The sequence below is a fragment of the Mauremys reevesii genome, unplaced genomic scaffold (assembly GCF_016161935.1).
Source record: "Mauremys reevesii isolate NIE-2019 unplaced genomic scaffold, ASM1616193v1 Contig3, whole genome shotgun sequence".
Taxonomy (NCBI): Eukaryota; Metazoa; Chordata; order Testudines; family Geoemydidae; genus Mauremys; species Mauremys reevesii.
The window spans coordinates 3,390,932-3,411,091 of NW_024100840.1; the positions used below are offsets into that span (position 1 = coordinate 3,390,932).

The 20,160-nt window shown below is 47.8% G+C and overlaps 1 protein-coding gene across 1 annotated transcript in view; it reads left to right on the forward strand.

Annotated features, from left to right (window-relative positions):
* The window catches only part of LOC120393778, an 86,083-nt gene extending 66,378 nt beyond the window's left edge, over window positions 1-19,705 (forward strand). Inside the window, 1 exon segment of the mRNA XM_039518272.1 lies at window positions 19,320-19,705. Coding sequence (XP_039374206.1) covers window positions 19,320-19,705 — 386 coding nt within the window.
* Window positions 19,706-20,160: the final 455 nt, after the last annotated feature.

The following is a 20,160-nucleotide window of genomic DNA, read 5'->3' on the forward strand; positions in this document are numbered from 1 at the left end:
AAGAACAGGAGTACTTGTGGCACCTTAAAGACTAACAAATTTATTTTAGCATGAGCTTTCGTGAGCTGCAGCTCACTTCTTCGGCTGCATAGAATGGAACACACAGACAGGAGATATTTATACATACAAAGAACATGAAAAGGTGGAAGTATGCATAACAACAGGAAAAGTCTAATCAATTGAGATGAGCTATCATCACCTAAGAAAGAGATGTTGGAGTCATGTTCTCTGAAAACGTCTGCTCAATGTGCAGAGGCAGTCAAAAAACCCTAACAGAATGACAGGAACAAGTAGGAAAGGGATTGATAATGAAGATATCTGTCACTATATAAATCCATGCCATGTAGTTCTGGGCACCCCACCTGTAAAAAGCTATATTAGAAATGAAAAATGCACAGAGAAGCTAACAAAAATGTATGGAACAGCTTCCATGCAAGGAGAGATTGAAAAGACAAGGATTGTTCAATTTAAAAAAACAGACGACTAAGGGGACGATGATAGAGTCTGTACAATTATGAATGGTACTGAGAAAGGGAATAGGGCTGTGTTATTAACCTCTTCACATAACACAAGAACTAGAGGTGATCTGATGAAATTAATAGGCAGCAGGTTTAAAAACAAATAAAAGGAAGTACTTCTTAACCAGCACACAGTCAACCTGTGGAATTCATTGCCAGGGGATGTTGCGAAGGCCAATAATAAACCAGGGTTAAAAAAAGAAAGCTCATGCTGCAAAACGTCTGTTAGTCTATAAGGTGCCACAGGATTCTTTGCTGCTTTTACAGAACCAGACTAGCACGGCTACCTCTCTGATACTCTCTGCACTAGGATGATTTTCACCCTAAGAGAACAAAACAAAAAAAATCCTATATTTGTAACCACATATAAAATAGAGATTAAAGTATTTTATTGTAACTAATTGAAATACAAGTGCGAACTGTAAGCATAGTTTTTAAAGACAAATCAATTTAGAGTTAGAGAAAGCAGAATCCAGACCTAGTCTTGCATGTACAATTCTAATATTTGTTACCATGAAATGATTATTTCTTTAATATTTTAGAAGAACAAGGAGAATGCTTGTTAGGTTCTCTCACTTTAAAGGTAAGTGAATCTTCTGCAGGCTTTTACAAGCTTTGGCAACCAATGTATCAATAACATAAAAAAAGTCTCACTCAACCAAATTAATGGTAATTTCATCTATTTTTCACTACAACTGTCTAATATTTCATACATCAGAAGCTTAGATTACCTGATCAATTTCATTTTCATCATAAATCAAAACATTAATATAAAATAATTCCGACATATCTCTAAAGAGTGTTTGTTTAATTTTGAGAGGTTTATACTGCAGCAGTCTCCTAAGACATGTTTTCACAATAAGGTGTCTTTGGTACAGATTTCTCAGTTCATAATATTAGTAAAGAACAAATGCTAATTAATGGTTTGACTTATTGATCTCGGTATAAACATTCTGCACTAATATAGGGTGAGGACATATGAGCTGTTGAGATGTAGGACTTAGGAATTTGTAGGGCTATGGAACAGTGAAATTCCTTTAATGACTTTTTAGAGATTATGGGACGTGAGGGAAACACACACATTAGACATGAGTTTGCCATGTGAGGTGTTAGCAGACAAAGCCAATCTGCCTTTGGGCTGCAGGGCCATCATGTCCCAGAGCAGGAAGGTGACAGAGCTGGCTAGAACCCTTGGATCGATCACTCCTGGAATGGTGCTTTCAGATCTTGGCATTTCTCTACCGGAAAAGGTGAATTACAGGGGTGCTGGAGACGAGCAGTAAAACGGATTGGGCATTTGGAAGACCTGAATTGTTTAGGATGGGCCAAAGGTTTATACATAGTTATAACTAGGTGAAATTGAAGAAAAGAACAATTACGATAGCAGGACATTTTCTTAACAGATGGCCAAGGGCTTTAATCAACAAACAGATGATTTCCAGTAGTGATTTGTTTAAGACTGAATGGAATGGAACATTGGAGTAGATACTATCGGAAACAATCCTCCAAAGTTTCAGTTCCCCAAGACCTGGAGAAGATGGGACCTAGGCTCTGAAGTCACGTGGAGTACGTCTGCACAGCATGTTGGAGCAAGCATCCCAGCCTGGGCTAGCAGGTCTCACAATAGTGCTCTAAAACCAGCTTTAGAGACAGCTCTGGGAAGCTTCAGCTCGAGCTGAAGCTCAGGTCCTGGAGCCTGAGGGTTTGGTTGGGCTTTTATCAACCTGGGCTGAGAGACATGCTCCCACGCACTCCAAAATGCTGTGTAGACACACCCTGAGGAGCTTTGAAAATGTTACTTAAGAAGAGTGAAAAGTTCTTTTCTCTCCATCTCTAATTCCTGAGCCTCTACTAAGCCTGGTAAAACCACAGGAGAACCAGACAATAGATGTAGCTCAGTGACCATCATTTCAGAACCACTGATATTTTGGCATTGAGATACTTGGCACTGGGAGAGAGAAACTCCAGGAATTAGACTTTTTTGTTTTTTTCTCATAGGATTTCTGTGTTTCTATCCATTCTCTCAGCTCAGACTCCTGTTTTGCACACCAGTGTGGTCTTTTATCTTTTTCACAAAACATCTCTTTTACCTTTTGGAAGCTTCTCAGCCTTTTCATACACCTCATTAGTGTAGAATGGTTGGTCTTTATTCCTCTCCACCATGGCTGCCATCCTTGAAGTGTCCCAGCAAGCGGAAGGTGACGGGTGGTGGGGGGGGCTCCCCTGGGCAGGCACTGAGTCACTCACCAAGAGGAACCGGGACTCTAACACCACCTGGGGTGGGAGAGATCAGAGATGAGCCCCAGAAAGAAGCAGCCCCCTGCCAGGCTGAACTGCCCCCCCCGACCCCTCCCTGGTTGGTGCTTCTTTCTGGGGTCCCCAAGCATCTCTATCCCACCCCTTCCTCTTCTGTGTGTGCAAAAGTCTATTAAGTCACATGTAGACAGGCCAGGTTGTTTTCCAGGGTCTATTGTGAGCTAAGTGTTCCTTAGAGGGCCATTCAACTTCATGATGGACTTGTCCCTTACCTTCATGTGCCAGCTAAATACCATGTGGGCATTACCACAAGGGCAAACATAAACATACAGTCCAAAGCTGGAAAACGAGGCATTTGTTTTCTTTGATTTGCTGCTCCAGTGTGGGGGCCCCCCTGTCGCTGGGAGCCCTGTGCCACAGCACCATTTGTGTCATTGTAAATCCGCCCCTGCTTGGGTTGGGGGGTACCTGTAGAAGTGCACATTTCTGATGTTTTGTGTACTAAAGATGTCGATTCAATAGGGTTTGCTGGCTGTCTTGGGTTTAAAGAATTCATCTGTGGCAAAAGGATTCAGGCTGACCATGGGCAGTGGGTGAACACCCCCTTTGGGGAGTCTAGCCTGCCAGCCCCACCCCTTCCACCTGAGGCCCTGGCCCCCAGGTTCCCCTCTCCCACTTGTGGCCAGACCCCCACTCTCCCCTTGAGGCCAGAGGAGCCCAGGCTGGTGTTAGAATATAGATATTCAGGCCTGAAGGCCTATAATTTTAAGAATTTAGGTGCATTCTTATCACTTAGCTAGTTACACGGGTATAAAAACAAAGAATCAAAATCACAGTCCACCTGTATCTGGGCCTTCTCACACCAGGATAGTCTGAGGCCTTGTTCTTAGGCTCAGTCCTTTGGCTAAGCAGCTGGGGCAGCCATAAGCTGGGAAGTGAACGGTCACATCCTCACATCCCAAACCAGTCACACTGAAACAAGGTAATGCCAGGCTGTTAAGAAGGGGATTCAATCTAACACCTCCAGAGAAAGACAAGATCCTAGAATGTTTAAACATAGTGCAATAGCTTTCTGTCTGCCAAGAACTCACTTACCAATAGTTGTGATTGTGAAACCTTCATTTCTTTATTGTTTTGTCTGTACGGTCTCTGTCTGATTCTTTGATTGTTTCAGTCTGTTACATAATTAATTTTGCTAGGTGTAAATCAATTAAGGTGGTGGGGTATGATTGTGTAACCCAGGGATCAGCAGCCTTTGGCATGCAACCCTCCAGGGTAAGCCCCCTGCTGGGCCAGTCCGGACTGTTTACCTGCCATGTCTGCAGGTTCAGCCAATTGCAGCTCCCACTGACCATGGTTCACCGCTCCAGGCCAATCATAGAATATCAAGGTTGGAAGAGACCTCAGGAGGTCTCTAGTCCAACCCCCTGCTCAAAGGGGCACCAATCCCCAGACAGGGGGCTGCAGGAAGCGACAGCCAGCACGTCCCTCAGCCCGCGCTGCTCCCTGAAGCCCCGTTGGCCTGGAGTGGCGAACCACAGCCAGTGGGAGCTGCGATCGGCCGAACCTGCGGACACGGCAGGTAAACAAACTGGCTAATCAGACTCATTTCAAAATTTGAATTTTCACTATAAAAAAGTGCTGAAATCACACAGGAGCTTTACAGTAATACAGGCCCATGACCTCAGCCAGACTGATGCAAATTCAGATGATCACTGCTGATTTCAGTGAAGTTATTACTGGATTAAAACAGAGCAGAATCTGACCCCAAACTTTTAAATTACTTTAGGCATAAAACAGTCCCTCTTTAGGTGTGAACAGCAAATGCCACACGGTGGCACCAGTCAGCTGCCTTTTCTATTCCTCAGCAATATCCTCAGGAATGCACAGCACAGGAACAAGCAAAGCCCATTTCATTAGTCCCCACTGTAGCAACAGGAGGTTAAATTAAAAGCCTGTTTGACAATTGTATAGAAGGCTAGTCTGAATTTATACCAAATTCGCGTCTTACTAAAAGATTCACATAAAAATTACTCACAACGTCTAAGGGTTTAGCTCTTTCGCAGTAGAAACCCAGGTCAATTAAACAGTGGCTGACAGGTTTCTAAAATCTTCCTGAAATGAATGACACTGAATTCTGAGTTTAAGGTAAACATTTGTTCTGTTGGAAGCTGTGTCTCTCTCTGTGCCTGTCCAATACCAAGTGCAATGAGATTCTTTGAGCTACTGCAAAATAAATGATGAGAATTAATAATGTTCTACCTGAGCAGAAAACTCTCTCAGCAGTTTACTGTCACGTTCCCCTTCCAGATAAGTAAAAAGAATGTTTCCATCATAAACTGCAAAATGATGAAGAATCCAAGTCTGTCTTTTTCCATGTTTCTGGGTCAGGCTATTTGGCGTCTGTCACGGAGTCCCCGGGCGATGCTCTGGAACTGCTCCTCACAAAGCCAGGCAGGACTCTGGGGAGCCTCCTCTCCCTTGGAGCAGACTGTCTGCAGGGCAAGAAGCTCACACGGCTTCACCTCGTGGGTCTGACTGCAGAGCATTCAGCATCCTCTGTCCCTCCATGCGCTTCCCCCAGCGAGTCCACCCAGGCGGGGTCCTGGGGAAGCCACAGGGTCCTGCCTCCCCACTTCGCAGTCAGACGTGACTCTCAGCCAGCCAGTAACACAGAGGTTTATTCGATGACAGGAACAGGGTCTAAAACAGAGCTTGTAGGTACAGAGAACAGGACCCCTCAGCCAGGTTAATTTGGGGGGACAGTGAGCCAGACAACCAAGTCTGCACCTCACTTCTCGTCCCCAGCCAGCTCCAAACTGACTTCCCCTACAGCCCCTCTTCCTCTGCTTTGTCCCTTTCTGGGCCAGGAGGTCACCTGATCTCTTTGTCCTCCAACACCTTTATCTATCACCTTGCAGGGGGGAAGGGCCCCAGCCATTAGTCACCAGAAGACAGAGTGTCGGCCATTTATGCACACTGGCCTTTATCCCACCACCTAGAGGCTTAAGAAATGCATACGGGAAACTGAGGTGTTGTGTATTTGGTTGTCATGGTTTTTGTTGCTATGGCAACTGAGTTAGATTATTATGGGTTAGCTCAGCCGGTTTCAACCAGCTGAGTGAGCTCTCTGTATATCTGTAAATAAAACGGAGGTTTTGGTTAGCTGCCTGCTCTCTGGCCTCAAGTGATTGTTTCCTACACCGGATGCCCCAAGGATATAACACTGGCGACGAGGGTGGGATTCAGTGCTGCTCCAGTAACAGAAGGAAGTAGAAGTTAAGGTAAAGAACAAACAAACAAAAAAAGCTGCTTGTTTGCACTGACTGTGAAAGTGAAACTAAAAATCATGGCTACTCTGACCAGGCCCCTGGAGCCTTTTGATGAGAATACAGAGCAGTGGCATGTGTATACTGAGCGTTTTGAGCTTTTTGGTATTGCAAATGACATTACAGAAGCAAAGAAGGTGCCAATATTCTTAACTGTTGTAGGGGCTAAAACCTACTCTCTGCTACGCAGCTTACTACACCCTGTTAAGCCTGAGACTAAATCTTACAGTGACATTGTGGAAATCCTGGGGTCTCATTTCTCCCCAAGACCACTGGTAATTGCTGAAAGATATAGGTTCCACAAAAGAGAACAAAAGGAAGATGAAACAGTTGTACAATTTGTAGCCATTTTAAAAAAGCTAGCAGAACACTGTGAATTTAAGGAGATGTTAAATGATGCCCTGCGTGACAGGTTAGTGTGTGGCCTCTGCAGTGAAGCTATACGGAAGCGCCTACTGACAGAGGCTCAGCTTACATTACAGAAGGCTGTTGATATTGCTGTCTCCATGGAACTGGATACAAGGGAGGCACAATACATCGGTGCATCCCCTAGGGTGCAAAAAGTGTCACAAGAACTGACCCACAAAACGGTGCAGAGTCAAGAATGTTACCGCTGTGGTAAGCTGGGTCACCAGGCATCAGAATGCTGGTGTAAGGACCTGGTGTGTCGACACTGTGGCAAAAAGGGACACATTGAGTATGCCTGTAAACAAAAGAAAAAGAGGCCTGTGGTCTGGCCGACAAAAAGAGGAACCTTGCATACCCTAGAGCAGACCCAGGATGATCAAGGTGACACCTCCTCACAAGAGGAAGTGCCACTGCATGTTTTGTCTTTGGCAGCGGGCTCACATGAATACGGGGTAACCCCTTTATTGGAGGGCAAACCTATACGCATGGAACTAGACACCGGTGCAGCTGTCTCGCTGGTTCCTGAGACTGTGTATAAGGAAAAGCTACAGCATCTTCCGCTTAAGGCAACAAAAACTGTTCTGAAGACGTATACAGGTGAAGCTGTGCCCATGTTGGGCACTATTGATGTTAAGGTGGAGCTCAATGGACAGGTGGCTAAATTGCCACTGTTTGTGGTGAGAGGTGACTACCCAGCCTTAATGGGTAGGTCTTGGCTTGGGAAGATTCAACTGAACTGGGCAGAAGTGCACCGGATGACTAAAGAAGAAACCAGTCTAACCCCTATTCTAAGGAAACATGCTGCTGTTTTTGGAGATGATTTGGGAAGTATGAAGGGAATCACTGTGACATTGAACATTAAACCTGACAGTCCACCAAAATATCTGAAAGCCCGAACTGTGCCATATGCCATCAGGCCGAAAGTTGAAGCAGACCTGGAGCGCCTGGTCACCAATGGAGTCCTAATACCAGTTACCCATAGCTCATGGGCCACTCCTATCGTTCCAATAGTGAAGAAAGATGGCTCTCTCTGGATTTGCGGTGATTTTAAAGTCACTGTCAACCCAGTGTTGTGTGCAGAGCAACACCCGCTTCCCCGCATCGATGACCTCTTCGCAGACCTGGCTGGGGGACAAAAGTTCAGTAAGATTGATCTGAGTCAAGCATATTTACAGATGCACGTCGATGAAAAGTCCCAAGAGCTGTTGACTATAGTGACTCATAAGGGGCTTTATCGATACTGTCGCCTACCCTTCGGAATAACATCTGCTCCCGCCCTGTTCCAGAGGGCTATGGACCAGATCTTGTGTGGCTTGTCAGGAGTTCAGTGCTATCTGGATGATATCCTGGTCACTGGAAGAAATGAAGAGGATCACTTACAGAATTTAGAGGCTACCCTACAAAGACTGGAAGAGTATGGCCTACGAGTTCGCAAAGACAAGTGTGAATTCTTCAAGCCCTCTGTTGAATATTTGGGACACATCATCGATTCTGCAGGTCTTCATAAGGACCCTGCAAAAGTTAAAGCTATTGTGGAGGCTCCCCCACCTCAAAATGTAAGCCAGCTGCGCTTGTTTCTAGGACTCCTGAACTATTATGGAAAGTTCATCTCACTGTTAGCCACACTGCTAAAACCACTTCATGAGCTCCTTGGGCAGAACAAGGCCTGGAAGTGGACTGAAGCCTGTGCGTTTAACAAAGCTAAGGATGAATTGCTAAATTCTGAAGTTCTAACGCACTTTGATCCATCCTTACCACTGCAATTGGCCTGCGATGCCTCCCCTTATGGAGTGGGAGCAGTCGTGTCACATATTATGCCTTCAGGAGAAGAGAGACCTATTGCTTTTGCTTCACGCGCTCTAAGCAAAGCAGAAACTAACTACGCCCAAATCGAACGTGAGGCATTAGGAATTGTTTTTGGAATTCGGAAGTTTCATCAGTACCTGTTTGGGCGAAAATTTACTCTTCTCACAGACCATCGACCTCTGACATCAATTTTTGGACCCTACACAGGCATTCCCCCATTAGCTGCTAGTCGTATGCAACGTTGGGCATTGTTACTTTCAGCACACACATATGAAATCAAATATCGGAAATCCACTCTGCACGGCAATGCAGATGGCCTCTCAAGGTTGCCTTTGCCGGTCAAACACCAAGATAGTGCCCAAAAGGAAATCTTCTACTTTGAACAGGTAGAGAATACACCCATCACTGCTACTCAGATAAAGAAGGCAACTCGCGTTGACCCAGTATTGTCCCACGTTATGGACCTGGTGATGCATGGAAAATCTCGACAAACCTCTCCGGTCTCATCCGACCTTGTTCCCTACATGTCCAAGTGGACGGAGTTATCGGTCCAATCTGGTTGTTTGTTGTGGGGGAGACGTGTCATTATTCCACCACCGCTGAGATCACAGATGTTAGAACAGCTACATTCCGGTCACTGTGGAATAGTGCGCATGAAGGAAATTGCACGAAGCTATTTTTGGTGGCCTGGACTGGACAGCGCTATTGAAGAGAAGGCAAAAGCTTGTATGTCATGTCAGGGTGTGAGGAATGCACCCCAGTGGGCACCCCTACACCCATGGGACTGGCCTGAAAACCCATGGCAACGTATTCACGTTGACTTTGCTGGCCCCCTTGAAGGAAGCATGTTCTTGGTGGCAATAGATGCCCATTCTAAATGGCCAGAAGTCTCTATAATGCAGTCCACTTCTGCAGAGAGTACTATCCAAAAACTACGAGGACTCTTTAGTCGTTTTGGTCTGCCAGAACAACTTGTGAGCGACAACGGACCGCAGTTCGTTTCTCAGGAGTTTCAAAATTTTATGAAGGCAAATGGGATACACCACATCACGTCAGCACCATATCATCCGTCCACCAAAGGATTAGCTGAAAGATTTGTGCAGACAATGAAAAACGCTTTGAAATCAGCAAGGGGACAACACTCCATTCAAAAGCGTCTGGATACCTTTTTACTTTCCTACAGAAACACACCTCATGCTACGACCCACGCATCTCCGGCCTTTCTAAAGATGGGACGACAGCTGCGCACTTGCTTTGATCTGCTGAAACCTTCTGAACCCCGACAAATTGTGCAACATCAGCAGCAATATCAAGTCATCAGACGGGCACCCAGAGTGAAAGATCGAACCGTTAGCCCGGGACAGCCAGTTTTGGCTTGGAATTATACTTCCAGAGCTAAATGGGTTCCAGCCACAGTCATCACTCAAACAGGACCTGTTTCCTACACAGTCTGGACTGCAGAGAATCTTACCTGGCGGCGACATGTAGATCAGCTGTTGCCAGGTCATGCCAGTCCTCAGGACCCATCTGCAGTTGAGGGGTCTGACTTCACCTCTTCTGGTGAGGGACCGAATCACGAGTCACCTGTTTCTGACTGTTCTCCTCCATTACTGCCGGCGGCTGAGATACCCCTTTGCCCAGCACGAGCTGATACCACCTCTTCACCTGTTCGTGCTGCGGACCCTGAGCCCCTAGTGCTTTCGGGTGCAATAACACCAGAAGTTCGCCGTAATCCACCTAGAGACAGAAGGCCTCCTCATCGGCTGGATCTTTAGCTAGGGCGAACCCACGGTTATGGGGCAAAATAATCCCCAGGGTTTAGCCGGGAATGGAGGCAGTCTACCCTCCTTCTCTAGTCTAGTGTGTGTTTTATTTAGGAGATGTTCTTATTGGGGGGGAGGAATATGTTGTGTATTTGGTTGTCATGGTTTTTGTTGCTATGGCAACTGAGTTAGATTATTATGGATTAGCTCAGCCGGTTTCAACCAGCTGAGTGAGCTCTCTGTATATCTGTAAATAAAATGGAGGTTTTGGTTAGCTGCCTGCTCTCTGGCCTCAAGTGATTGCTTCCTACACCGGATGCCCCAAGGATATAACATGAGGCACCCCCACAATATTCAGAGGCAACATTAAGAACAATCCCACTTCATCACAGTGTCCCCTCTTGTTTGCTTCCTGCACTCAGTGTCTCAGCTAATGGCTGCCAAGTCAGCAGATTTCTTGGCTAGGATCAGTAAAGGTTAGAAGCAACAGGGGGGTACGACTGAGATGAGGGGAGATTGTCAGGACTGAAGAGATCTGAACCCAAGGATGGGTCTATTTCCCACGCCAGCCTTCTCCCCAGAGCTGTGATGGGACCAGATACACCCATCAGCTGTGAGAGAGTCAGGGAGAGTGTCCCAGGGTGGCTGGCTGCTCGCAGTGTGTCCTGGGGAGCCGCAGCCCTTCCTAGGTCTACAAATCACTGTTGCATGTGATTGCTGCTGTTTCCTTGGGGGGGGGGGTGTGTTTTCTTCTCAGTGAAAAGGAAAAACAGCTACAAGTCCCAGAAGTTCAGCACGGGACCCAAACTATACAGGCAGAGCAAGCTACACACAGTGTAACTATCTCTACGGGGACTACAGGATGTACTGTGAATAGCTAGTGACCAGCAGACTGGACGATGTCAAGCTCCGGCTGCCTAGTTAATTGCAGGGGAAATTGCAGGTGAGGAGCTCTGTGGAGCTAATACACTTCCCACCCCGCCTTTGTGGAGAGCAGACTCACCTTACCTGCGGTTTCCGGTCTCAGGCCCTGGTGACACAAGTGCTCCTCTCTCTCTGGTAGCAAGTTGGAGAAGGGAAATGTTCCAGAGGAGCCAGAAAGAGAGAATGTGACCTTCTTCCCAGGCCCACTATATAGGACTAAAAACAATTGAAAATTAAAATCTGTCTATTGGTCATACCTGGGAATATGCAGACCCAAGGAGAGATGGGGCATGAATAATAGTATTTAGCCAACTAGATCCTTCAGTCCATGCCTTATGCTTTTCTGGGACAACGGGGGAACGTTCTCTCCATAAAAAGACAAAAAGCAGGGGAAAGTAGGAGAGAGAGAGAGAGAGATCCTGGAGCGCAAGGCCTGAGGCCTGAACCAAAGTCAGCAAAAGCCAGGCGAGGCTATGAGCAGAAGTCAGGCCCTGTCATACAGCAAACGCCTGCTCACAAGTTCACTCTCTGGTACATGAGCTTGGCAAAGGCACGAGTGTTACTAAAACATAGACACTCCTAAGAAGTACCTGGGGCGAGGTATTCCCATAAATGCATTCCAGAAAGCTAGCACAGGTACATCCGAACACAGTGTTAGGGCATAAACACAATGGTGGAAGATGGTGCAGAACACACTGACCCAAGTAAAACAGGGATGGGAGGACAGGATAAGGGACAGGGATTGTGATGGGGTGTACTGGGGCCTTGGAGGCCTTGCTGTCCTACCACCCCAGAAAAGGAGCACAGTAAAGGTAGGTGCTCCAGGCCTGCCTAGAAAGGCTGGTGGAAAGCAGCCAATCAGAGCTGAAAGGCTCAGTTAAAAGGAGCTCCAGGGTCTGAGCATGTTAGTTACTGGTTGGCAACAGAAGGGATAGGACTGGAAAGCTCAAATGCTATGAAATTCCACGGGTAAAGGGACTGGGGAGAAACCCTGCACAGGCAGGGAAAGGCTGTTATCAGCTTTCCAGGTGAAGAGGCCTAAGACCCTGAGAAATCAGGACAGACTGGGAAACTCTCCAGGCAAGGAGGCCTGGGCGAGACCGGCTCAAACAGCAACAGACAGAGAACCCAAGGAGAGGAAGGGGCTAGATGGGAAGCGGCCCAAGGAAGAGCAGCAGCAACTATCACAAGAGGCAGCATGTGGCTGTTATTTATAGGGTCCCTGGGTCGGGACCCGGAGTCACGGCAGCAGCCACTGGCGGAGTGGCCAAAGCCCTGGGAAGCGGATAAGGGCTTGTTTAGAGGCCCCAGAGAAGGGCAGGACTTAAAGGACACCAGAGAACTAATAAAGGACCTGGAGTCTCCAGCCCTTCTGGGGGCAGGGCTCTATAGCAGGGCAGACCGGGATTTAAAGCTAGCCCTGAAGGGGCTGAGGACTGAGCCCAGAGACAGTGCTAACAGTGGTAACCAGGGGGTAGGGACAGGCCCTGTTGGACTGGTTACCGCGGAAAGGGGTCCTTCATGTGTTTAGACTGTGTATGACTTGGCAGGGCTGAGCCCCTGTAGACCTGCTGATGAGAGTAACAGCCAACAAGGGGCACTGCAAGCAGAGAGCGCACGTTCACACCTGTTTGACAGGAGGCGCTCACGAGAAGTAAGTGCACCCAGTCACAGGGATGTTTTGTTTGAGCCAACAGGTGCCAGATGTAGGGTAACTAACCACGTCGGGAGTGTATCATGTAACTTGTTTGTATCAATGTATGAGAAGGGAAGTCATAGGAGGGGCACCTTTGTCTAGCTGAGGGGACAGCAGAAAGTCCTGCTGCTGATTGAACTGGTTCATTGTCACAGACATACATGTTAGTGTCCCTGTAGCTCCTATGGTGTGCTAGTTCTGTGCTTCATTGACAATAAACCTGGCCCAGAGCCTTCATCACTGAACCGAGCCTCTGGTCTTTCTGGGTAGTGCTATTGAGGTCTGCTGAGCCAGCTTTCTGTGCAGGGCTGGGACAGCACAGCGTGAAAACACACACATATGCCAACTGACAACCTTCCTAATAAAAGTTTTGTTTTCTAAATACTTGTGCTTGAGAATGGGGAAGATTTGCCTATTAAAGGCACTGTTGTTTTCTCCCAGGTTTCTGGGTGGAGGCATAAAATATTTTTGTTCTGTAATTTTAAAAGGAATTCCTGGCCCTTGTTGCTGCCAACAACATCTGACAGAAGGGTTATATAAGTAACCTGTTGTGCATTTATGTCTCTCTATATAGGTATATAGATTTAGTAAATGTTTGCCCTTTAAAGTTTTTGTTTCACTCTCCTATCAGATTTAACACTGTGTAATCTCTCAAACCTGTGAAAAGACTGAACACAGAAGTATACGATGAGGTACAAGCAGGGCCGCTGCAAGCATATTTTGTGCCCTAGGCGAAACTTCCACCTTGCGCCCCCTCCTCCCCCCCCGCACATCAGTTCATTGAGGGGCAAATCCCAATGAGCCTTTATAGACCCCAGGAGCCAGCCGTGCCCAGGGGCTGCTCCCCCCAAACTCCCCTGGAGGGTGCCATGCCCACCCCACCCCTCAATTCACTGAGTTTTGGAACCCATGTCCCTTGTCTAGCGAGTGATACTTAGTTGATGGTGAGACCCTCTGTCGTAAAACAGTCTCATAGTCCTTCATTCACATAATCAGGGTAACAGCACTTTATTCCTCCTACCCCAGCTCCGGAGCGCCCTCTGCAGGCCGGTGATCTGCCTGTCCTCTGGCCCCTGTGTCCCTCCCTAGACTCGGTGCCCTTTTACCTGGGGTACTTCCCCCTGGCAGAACCCGCTCAGTCTTAGGGTCTCCCCTCCCCAGGGAACCCCCATCCACTATTCCCACCTCACCTCAGTATATGGCTACTGCCAGTCATTGTCTAGCCCCATGCCCTGGGGCAGGCTGCAGTATCTGCTTATTCATCACTGGCAAGGGTGGATTTGGACCTGCTGCCTTTACCTACCCCTGAGCTGCCCTCTGCAACCCCCAGTATCTGTTGGCCTTATGCTAGGCCGCAGCCTGGGGCTTTCCAGGCTGGAGCTCCCCAGCTCCTCTGCCTTTCCCCAGCCCTGCTCCCCTCAGGTACTCGGTCTCTAGCTCCCTGCAGCCAGGTCCTTCTCCCTGTACAGGCAGAGGAAGACTGCCTGGGCTCCTGGCTCACTGCCTCTTATAGGGGCCAGCTGGGCCTGATTGGAGCATGGCCACAGCTGAGCCTACTTTCCCCAACCAGCCCAGGCTTCTTGCCCCAACCCCAGCCCTCGCCTGGGCTGTTTTAAGCCCTTCAGGGCAGGAGCAGGAGACCACCCTGCTACAAGACATGTGGAAAATATAATATGTGATCATGTAATTAAAGGTTGTATCATAATGCATGAGCAACATTAATTCTGATATTTCTTAACTTTTGAGGGCTTGGCTTTGCTACCTCAACATTCATCTAACACAGTGTTTTAGAAGTATTAGTCTAATTAACTTACATTTAATTTGAATTAAGAGAATCTGGGTCTGAACTATCTTTTATAGAAAAGCCTGGAGTAAGACACACATCTAGTCTCTAGTGTTCATGAATGCATTTAGATTTAATTGTACAAACAGAAGAAATGTATCCATGATGGGGATGAGAGAGAGACTACCGATGTTTAGACAGCTCCTTTATCTCACCGTGGGCCAGGTCCAGCACAGGTGATCGCGTGACAAAATTCTTACACATTGTCCTCCAATGAGCTTCTTCGCTCTCCTGGAGGATCCCTGATAATCATTCCTGTCCCCACACTTTCCACAGGAGGTGATCATTATGGAAGATATCTCACTGCTGAGGGTGAGCAGGGAATCAAGGGAGGGTCTTCTCCAAGTTTGTGGCTTCTGCCCTGACCCCTATGTGGCTCGCCTGAGTGCAGCAATGGTCCCCCACCCCGTGACAGTGCAGTGGTGCGGGAAAGTTGCCGTTAATGGGGCAAGAAATGAAGCAGCCCTGCCAAGGAACCTGTGGTAGCGGATTGCCCAGTATCTCCACGAGAGTTTCCTGGAGAGCTCTGAGGGAGATTCCTGTGAAGTGTGGGAGTCTATCAACAGCCCATTTCGCCGCTTAAACTAGGCCCTCACTTGATTCCCTGCTCACCCTCAACAGTGAGATATTCATAATGATCACATCCTGCAGAAAGTGTGGAGATAGGAATGATTATCAGGCCCACCCTACAGTGCTGGCTTTCCCCAACTGCCCCAGAGCCACATGCCCAGTGTACAGCAGGATCCAGGGACAGTGATTACCTTGCCCCTGTGGTTACTCACTATTTTGGGGGTCTTGTGGCTTATGTGTGTGTAACCCTTCTGCCTCTCTGAGTTGGCAGCAACAAGGGCTGGGTTCAGTATCCAGGGGTTCCATTTCAACAATGCAATGCAAATTCAGCTTGAGCCCCCACCCAGTGACCTGGGACAATTACATACCATCCCTCTGGGTGCCTCTAAGAGGCAATACTTCCCCTCTCACAAGCACAGAGTCTGAGTGTAGCAAAATCCTTTTAATCCAGGAGGGAAGCAATGTGGCATCACATTGGGGAAACACTCTAAATAGGATTCATAACAAACCATGAGCAAAAGACCCACCAAGTAAGTTTGGCAATGTCCTTTTCCCCTTAGGGTTTTAAGTCCAATCACCCCAAGGTCTCTGTCCCTGGTCAGTGCCGCCCCAGAGTTCAAAAGTTCATCTGCAGAGTTTTACCCCTCAAGCCTGGGTAGAAATGGGGGGGGGCACACAGGGTGTTAAGGGGCACCTTATGTGGGCTGAGGCCAACTGCCCCACCTCTCCATGGAGATCTGCTGCAGCCTTCACCACGAACAGCTCCACTCCACCAGCCGACCTGTGAGCCACTCCAGCCATCCCCACAAACCGCTCTGCTCACTCACTGTTCCATGGGTCGGTCCAACTGTCCCACAACCTGCTCAGTTCCACTCTGCTCACTGTTCTGTGGGGCCAACAGTCCTGCAAACTTCTCTGCTAGCCTCTTAGCAATATATCTTCAGGCTCCCCCACTAGTTAACACAGCACTTACCTCAGTAAGTTTAGCTCTTTTAATGATTTCAGCTTGTAGTAGGGGAGCCCAAGTATTAGTACACCATTGACCCAAAGTGAACTCAGATCAGCAGTTTTTAGCTAGATTCCTAACAGCCCCAGCCCTCTGTCAATTCACTGCATTTTGGAACCCATGTCCCTTGTCTAGCAAGTGCTACTTAGTTGATGGTGAGACCCTCTGTCGTAAAACAGTCTCATAGTCCTTCATTCACATAATCAGGGTAACAACACTTTATTCCTCCTACCCCAATAACAGAGAAATTGAGGATCCCACAGCTGTCAAAGTGACCATTTTAGGCTGTGGTGGGCTATGCTAGGCGGGGTGGGTGTGCCTATGCAAACAAGATCAGCCCTTGAAATTCTTTTCCACACTCACCATAACTCACCACCAGATGTCAGGGTAGAGCTCATCCTGACTCTGCTTACATGTGCTTGCCTGGGATCAGCCAGTCAGTGACAGGTGTGTGAGTACAGGCTGTGTTTTAAAGCACTGAATCAGTGTTGTCTGTGTTGTAAACAATACTGCTTCTGTAAAATGCTGCATTTAAACTTCACAGCGATGACCTTGGGAGCGCAGCCTCTCTCTTTGTCATCGGTGACAGAACAGTTGCTAAGAATTAGGAAGCATCCAAGAAAAACTAAGGAGGACTTTATGCATGAGGTTATGATGTACTCCACTGCTGAGAAACAGGAACTGAAGGAGTGGCAGGATAGTGAGAAGAGAAAATGAAAGGAGAATGCAGCACTCCAGAAAGAAGCCACGGAGCTGCTCTTAACAGTTATGGAGCACCAAGCAGACACGCTCCAGCTCCGTGTTCATCCTCCCCTGCAGCCGCTGTCGCAAAACTATTTCCCATGTTGCCCCCTGGCCCCCATACCACCAACACTTGTATCAACCTCCTGGCTCCACTCTCTACCCACAGCATTCCACTCCTCCCTCCTCACAGGCCAGCAATGTGGATTCCCATTACCCACTGCACCAACACCCATCCCTCTGCAGTTTGGCCCTGGTGTAGTCCAGTATTTGCTGCATCATACTCCAAAGGAGAAGGTTGGGTCTGATCCCTGGATATATATAAATCTGTAGCAGTCTCGGGACCCCTTCTCCTCTTGAGACCTTCCATTCCCCCATCCCTCTCCCTGCTGATGATTTTTTTCGTTTGACTCTCTCCTCTGGTTGTTGTCTTTCAATAACAGAATTGTGTTTGTTTGAAATCAATCTTTATTTTATTCAGTGAAAGCAAAAACAGCCCTGCAAAGCAACATACAACTGTGTCACAGCCCCTTTTGCATCATGTGCACCAATCACCTCCTAGCATCACAAGCACTGCAATCCCAAGCATAGCAACAAACGTTAGTGGCTCTCAGCTTCAAATTGCTGCCTCAAAGCATCCCTGATCCTTATGGCCCTGCGCTGTGCCCCTCTAATAGCCCTGGTCTCTGGCTGTTCAAACTCAGCCTCCAGGTGCTGAGCCTCTGTGGTCCAGCCCTGAGTGAAGCTTTCACCCTTCCCTCCACAAATATTATGGAGTGTACAGCATGCGGCTATAAGCATAGGAATATTGTCATTGGCCATGTTCAGCTTCCCATACAGGCTTTTAAACAGCCAAATGCACACTCCACAGTCATTCTGCACTGCTCAACCTGCTGTTGAACTGCTCCTGTCTGCTGTCAAGTTGCTCCATGTATGGCTTCATGAGCCATGGCATTATGGGGTAGGTGGGGTCTCCCAGGATCACAATGAACATTTCGACTTCCCTTATGGTGATCTTCTGGTCTGGGAAGAAAGTCCCTGCTTGCAGGTTCCTGAACAGACCAGTGGTCCGAAAGATGCATGCATCATGCACCTTTCCGGACCAACCTGCGTTAATATCCATGAAACGCCCACAGTGATCCACAAGCACCTGGAGAACCATTGAGTAAATACCCCTTGCAATTAATGTACTCGGTGGCTAGGTTGTCTGGTGCCAGAATTGGAATATGTGTGCCATCTATCACCCCTCCACAGCTAGAGAAGCCCATTTGTGCCAAGCCATCCACAATCTCACACACGTTGCCCACAGTCATGGTCTTTTGGAGCAGGATGCGATTAACGGCCCTGCACATGTCCGTCAATACGAGTCCAACAATCAACCTTCCCACTCCAAACTGATCGGTTGCAGTCTGGAGTAGTCAGCTTCTACAGTGTGATAGCCACGTGCTTCTCCACCAGCAGGGCAGCTCTTATTCTCATGTCCTTGTACCGCAGGGCTGGTGTGACCTCATCACACACTCCCAAGAATGTGACTTTCCTCATGCGAAAGTTCTGCACACACTTCTTGTCATCCCAGACATGAATCACGATGTGATCCCACCACTCAGTGCTTGTTTTCCAAGTCCAAAAGCAGTGTTCCACTGTGGTCAGCACCTCCGTGAATGCCACAAGCATTCCTGTATCGTAGCTAGTACTCATGGTGAGATCAATGTCACACTCCTCTTGCCTTAGTAGTTTAAGGAATCATAGAATCATAGAATATTAGGGTTGGAAGGGACCTCAGGAGGTCATCTAGTCCAACCCTCTGCTCAAAGCAGGACCAATCCCCAGACAGATTTTTTGCCCCAGTTCCCCAAATGGCCCCCTCCACTGCCATAACTCCACTGCCACTTGTGACGTGTTGGTGAGAGCCAGCAGCATTCTGATCAACAGCTTGGGATCCATTCCTGCAGCCAGAAAGTGGCAGGGCAGGGCACGCAGTACACGAACTGTTGAAAGATGGCCCCAAATGCGGATGGAAGGACAGGGATTGCTGGGATGCGAAGCAATGCATCACGGGGCATTGGGACAGGACCCAGGATGCCCCATGACCCCTTCTGCCTTCTCACAAGTCTTAGCGGCAAAAGAGAAAGAGGTGCTCTGTGGAATAGCTGCCCAGAATGCAGCACTCCGAATAGCACCGCAAGTGGCACAAGTGTGAACACATTATTACACAGGCAGCTGTCAGTGTGAACACACAACAGTGGTTTTCTTTTGGTGCTCTCTGAGCGGTGATGTAACTGCCGACGCTATAACTTTGCAAGTGTAGATGTGTCCTTAGTTTGTGATCTCCTCAAGGCAGGCACGGTCTCTTTTTGTGTGTTTGAAAAGCAGCTAGCTCATACGGGTGCTACCATAAAATATAATGAATAATCTTTAGCTGCCCTGTGCTGTCCTGATGTGGTTTTCTAACTTCTCAGGATGGAATGGAAGTGAAGATGACTATACAGTTGTACCAAGCAGCCATCCGCCTTCACAAGGGGACGGAAACATTTATTACATCTTGACAGATGATTTTCCATATGCCAGCAAGCTCTTCCAACCCAGGAACATGTGCTTCCTTAGAGAGAGGACTTATCTGCACAGTATTGCCTGTGACAGGGCTCCCATTCACTACTTGAGGGTCACCATGCTGGTTGACAATTCCATAGTCACTATCGATACAGAAATTCTTCAGCTCATGAATAAGGAGGAAGCTGCTTTCTCCCTGGCCATCAACACCTTCAACGAGTGCTTGAACTGTTTCCTGGGCAGTCACAGGCATAGCCTTGAAGAAGCAGTGAAGGCTACAGTGGACCAGTACTGAAGTCAGGCTTACCGACCTGTAATTGCGAGGATCACCGCTGGGACCTTTTTAAAAAATTGGTGCCACATTAGGCAGCCTCCAGTCATCTGGCACAGAAGCTGATTTAAATGATAGGTTACATACAACAGTTAGTAGTTCTGAAATTTCACATGTGAGTTCCTTCAGAACTCTTGGGTGAATCCCATTTGGTCCTGATGGAGCTGGAGCACCAATGGGGAAAAATTAGTGAGTGCTGAGCACCCACCGGCTGCCAAATCCCCCCTCTTCCTCCCTCCCACTGTGCCTTTTGCCCACTGGTGGTCCTGCTTACCAACTCCTCTCCCGCCCTGCCAGTGCTTCACCTTTCTGAAATTAAATGCTGCCATGGTGGGCTGCTGTGTTGTCGTCTCTCCCCTGCTCTGGATATTAAATTTGACAGTGGTGTGCAAAGCGAAGGACACAGTAGAAATTAATGT